Source organism: Eurypyga helias, unplaced genomic scaffold (assembly GCF_000690775.1).
Source record: "Eurypyga helias isolate BGI_N326 unplaced genomic scaffold, ASM69077v1 Scaffold50080, whole genome shotgun sequence".
NCBI classification, from domain to species: Eukaryota; Metazoa; Chordata; class Aves; order Eurypygiformes; family Eurypygidae; genus Eurypyga; species Eurypyga helias.
Window position 1 is genome coordinate 646 of NW_010225924.1, and position 3,499 is coordinate 4,144.

The window sequence follows — 3,499 nt, forward strand, 5'->3', positions numbered from 1 at the left end:
ACTATTAGCCTTCCTCTCATATTTAGTATTTTCAATTCTTGCTCTAAAATAGGACACACAAAACAGTAGGATTACAACTCTCTTTGTCCAACAAGGCAGACGTGACCTCCCCCAGCAAAAAGAATCTGGGCCAAAGGTAAGGTGCTCACAACAGCTCCTTGCACGAGTTCCGGTGCAGTATAACCTCAAGTCATTTTACATCTGTCCTCTCAGACTGGAACCCTGTTTTACTAAGCTAAAGTGCAGATGTCAAAGCATCTTTGCCTTAAGTATCTCAGGAATGTATGATGGAGAACATACAGTAACACTGCACTGAAAAAGGAAGCAGAAAGCTGAATGTAGTTTGATGACATACCTCTGCTACATCTGCCAGAGACCGCGACACAAAAGAGTCCCGTGAGTTTCCATCCAGAAGGCTGGGTCCCAGTAAGGAGGTGCCACTGGCAGTCCCAACAGGAGTTGGTAACATTTTTCGTCCTTTCTCGGGGGAGATGAAACTTGCTATAAAGAACAAGCACATCAGTAAGTCACTGCACTGAATGTTTGCAACTGGGAGGATAAAGAGAAGGACAAAGAAATAGAAAACGGAGGACCTATCTATTTCTTCCATCCCTAAACAATTACGTGTGATCACCATAAACACCATCAGCACACTGCTAAGAGTATAAAGACTCATTATGCTGGCCCCGTTAAACATTAATTAAAAAACCCGCCAACCAAACCTTAAACAGAACCAGTGATCTCACGTCTTTGAGATTACGCTCACCAAGCACAGAACAAAGCCTATTCGGCCAACAGCAGAGCCAAGGTCATCTTTTCATTTTGGTGCAACAGCCAAACGTCTCAACCAAACTCATGAGGCAGGCTCCAAACAGACTACAAATAACTGCCAAGGAATTATTTGTCCCAAGGTATGGGCCCCAATCCAGCAACAGGATCTTTTCAGGAACAGACTTGTAAATATGAGAAAGAAAACGAATTCAAGCCAACAGTGTTGAAACAAACGCAAGAAGTAAGGGAATAATTCTACAAGTGTCCTACTAGGCCTACAATTTTCCAAAAGATTCACTTCTAATAAACAGTTGTGGTTTTTGTTGGTGGGGTTTTTTATTTTTTTAAAGAAGAGAGGTTTTTTATTGTAGTTCTTTGCATACAGACACTTACAAAACAAGCTGCTGAGAGACGAGTCTGTGGAGTCATTGGGGTACCACTGGGGATCATGGCTGGGAGAGGCAATCCAGTTCTGCTGAGGACTACTGGATGGGGACGGAAGACTTTTGGAGCTGTCACTGCCATTCAGCTTTGCAGGAGAGAGAGAAACACCTTCACCTGTAAGCCAATGTCAGGAATCACTGATTCAGTCAATGTGGTAAAGTTACAGGACACTGCACCAATTTATGGATGGGTGGGGGGAGACAAATCAAGAAATACCCACTTACATATGCTAGAAAATAAAGAAATCAAACAAACAAAACCCCCAAACAACCAAGAACTATTTCCTGGAAAACCTTTGCTAACGTGTAAGATAACAGGGGTTTTTTTTACGTTAATACGAAGACTTTAGTTAAGGTCAGACTTACTGTATTGACCAGAGCTGATAGCTATTTCAATGATAGAATCACTGATTTGAGTGGCAGGTTCTCCTTGAGAAAGCACATCTTCAGGTGGTCCAGGCAGCGAAATATCCAAGAGAGCAGAAACATTGGGAGGAGAGAGCCGGGTACTGGAAGCCTCTGATGAAGGAAGTGGGGGGGTGGAAAGACCATTCTGGAGGGGAGTCTTGGACAGTTCTGACAGAGAAAGGACTGATGCGCCCTGTTACAGAAACAGAGTTAGTTGTTCATGAATTTATGAAAGACTTGGATATCTGTCTGAAAATCAACAGCTTAGCTCCTAATCATCAGATTAAAATCAGATTTTTTGTATTACTTTCATGACAAATATCCGTAAGCGCAAACAAATAGGCATCGGCCCATAGCCTAGCAAATCATCTGAAAAAATTTCTGTAGCATTCCAAACAATATTTAATAAAGCCTACATAACAGAAACAAGCATAATAATTAAAATTAACCTAATTTTGATGAACCTACAAGATAGCTCGTAAGTATTAATTTGCCTTTGTATAGGCAAAAAAAATCTGTAACTGCTTGAAGAGTATACAAATATTTTACACTGCTAATTCACTCCTCTATAGCCAGGCTTCCCAAAATACATATGATCTTTTTTATGGAGTCTTGTTATTAGTACCTCATAGAGCTGTGTGTGATTTTTTATCTGATGCAGTATATACAAAGCTGTCCTGAGAGCAAGAACCAGAACCTAAGGCCCCACTACCACAAATGCGCACCTACCATGTTCATTATCAGCTGTGCTATTAATAAAAAAAACCAAAGCACCACCACAAACTTCCCCTCCTTTCTGTTCTCCAATCACATGCAAAAATGTCAAATTAATTTATCTGTCACAGCAAGAGTGCAAAGTGCTTCCACTGAGGAAAAGCAAAGTCTGAATTCTGAGTCTTAAGTTTCTAACACAAGGTCCTGGATCTCAGCGCAGGAGGAAACTGGGGAAGATAACACCACTATTACTTAGAAAGCAACTGTGGCAGCACCTAAGTTTTATCTGTGTCTTATGGGATCCAGCACGAATGAAAGTGATTCTCTGAAGAGGATGCTGGCATTACAATCATGCTTTTAGCCTTAATAGCCCTCTTTTAGCAACATGCAAGCAGCAGGACTGCCAAATGCTGAGATCTTTGATTGTTTGCCCTCCAGCTTTGCTTTACTTTTTTAGAGAATGGCACCCACATAAATTTAAGCACCTCTTCTGAATTTATTTCTTTAAATTTCTTCAGATTCTAGACATTTCAACTCCAACAGAACAGTACTAATGGTGTACAATTACCTGGTAACAAGGGGTTTTAACTACTAATACCAATGGTGTTTTCAGACCACTACCCATTTCATTCAACTGTTCTTTCAACACACACTCTACCTGGAAACCATCAGGAACTGCCTCCTGCTCATGCTGTGTTGGTAGGCTGATGAACGGAACCCGACAGCCAGGACTCGAGCCCTAGAAGCATAACAGAAATCATGTGAGCAACAAACATTTACACCAGAGGCTGCAAATATAGCTGGGGAGGGAAAAGACAAGTGCCTGTTGCCATTTATGCATGCTCTTTCTCTGTATCATGCCTTCAAAATCATCCATCAACTCCCTGAGAAAATGACACGGACTAAGATGTATATGGGTCTCAATGAAAGAAACTGCAAGGAGAAATCACAGTTTACATTCCAAATATATCCCTAAAAGTCCGTATTTGGCCCCAGATTCCCTCCTGAATTACTGTCTACTGAAATGCTACTGTGCCTTTCAAGACCAGATTTCTCGACAGTTAACTTTAACAGTCTCACAGCTGAAAGCTATTCTGTAGGATGCAAATCTGTTCAGGTGACAAGGGTTAGGGTTAGGGAGAGTGGTGGTCAACAGATCAATG

General features: G+C 41.3%; 1 protein-coding gene across 1 annotated transcript; it reads right to left on the minus strand.

Annotated features, from left to right (window-relative positions):
- Positions 1–355: 355 nt before the first annotated feature.
- LOC104509113 (protein cramped-like) lies at positions 356–3,075 on the minus strand (the record flags this gene model as incomplete). The annotated part of the gene is made up of 4 exons (XM_010150950.1): positions 356–501; positions 1,165–1,329; positions 1,581–1,815; positions 2,995–3,075. Coding segments are annotated over 4 exons (627 nt in total), but the record flags the coding sequence as incomplete, so codon positions are not given.
- Between the last annotated feature and the right edge of the window lie 424 nt (positions 3,076–3,499).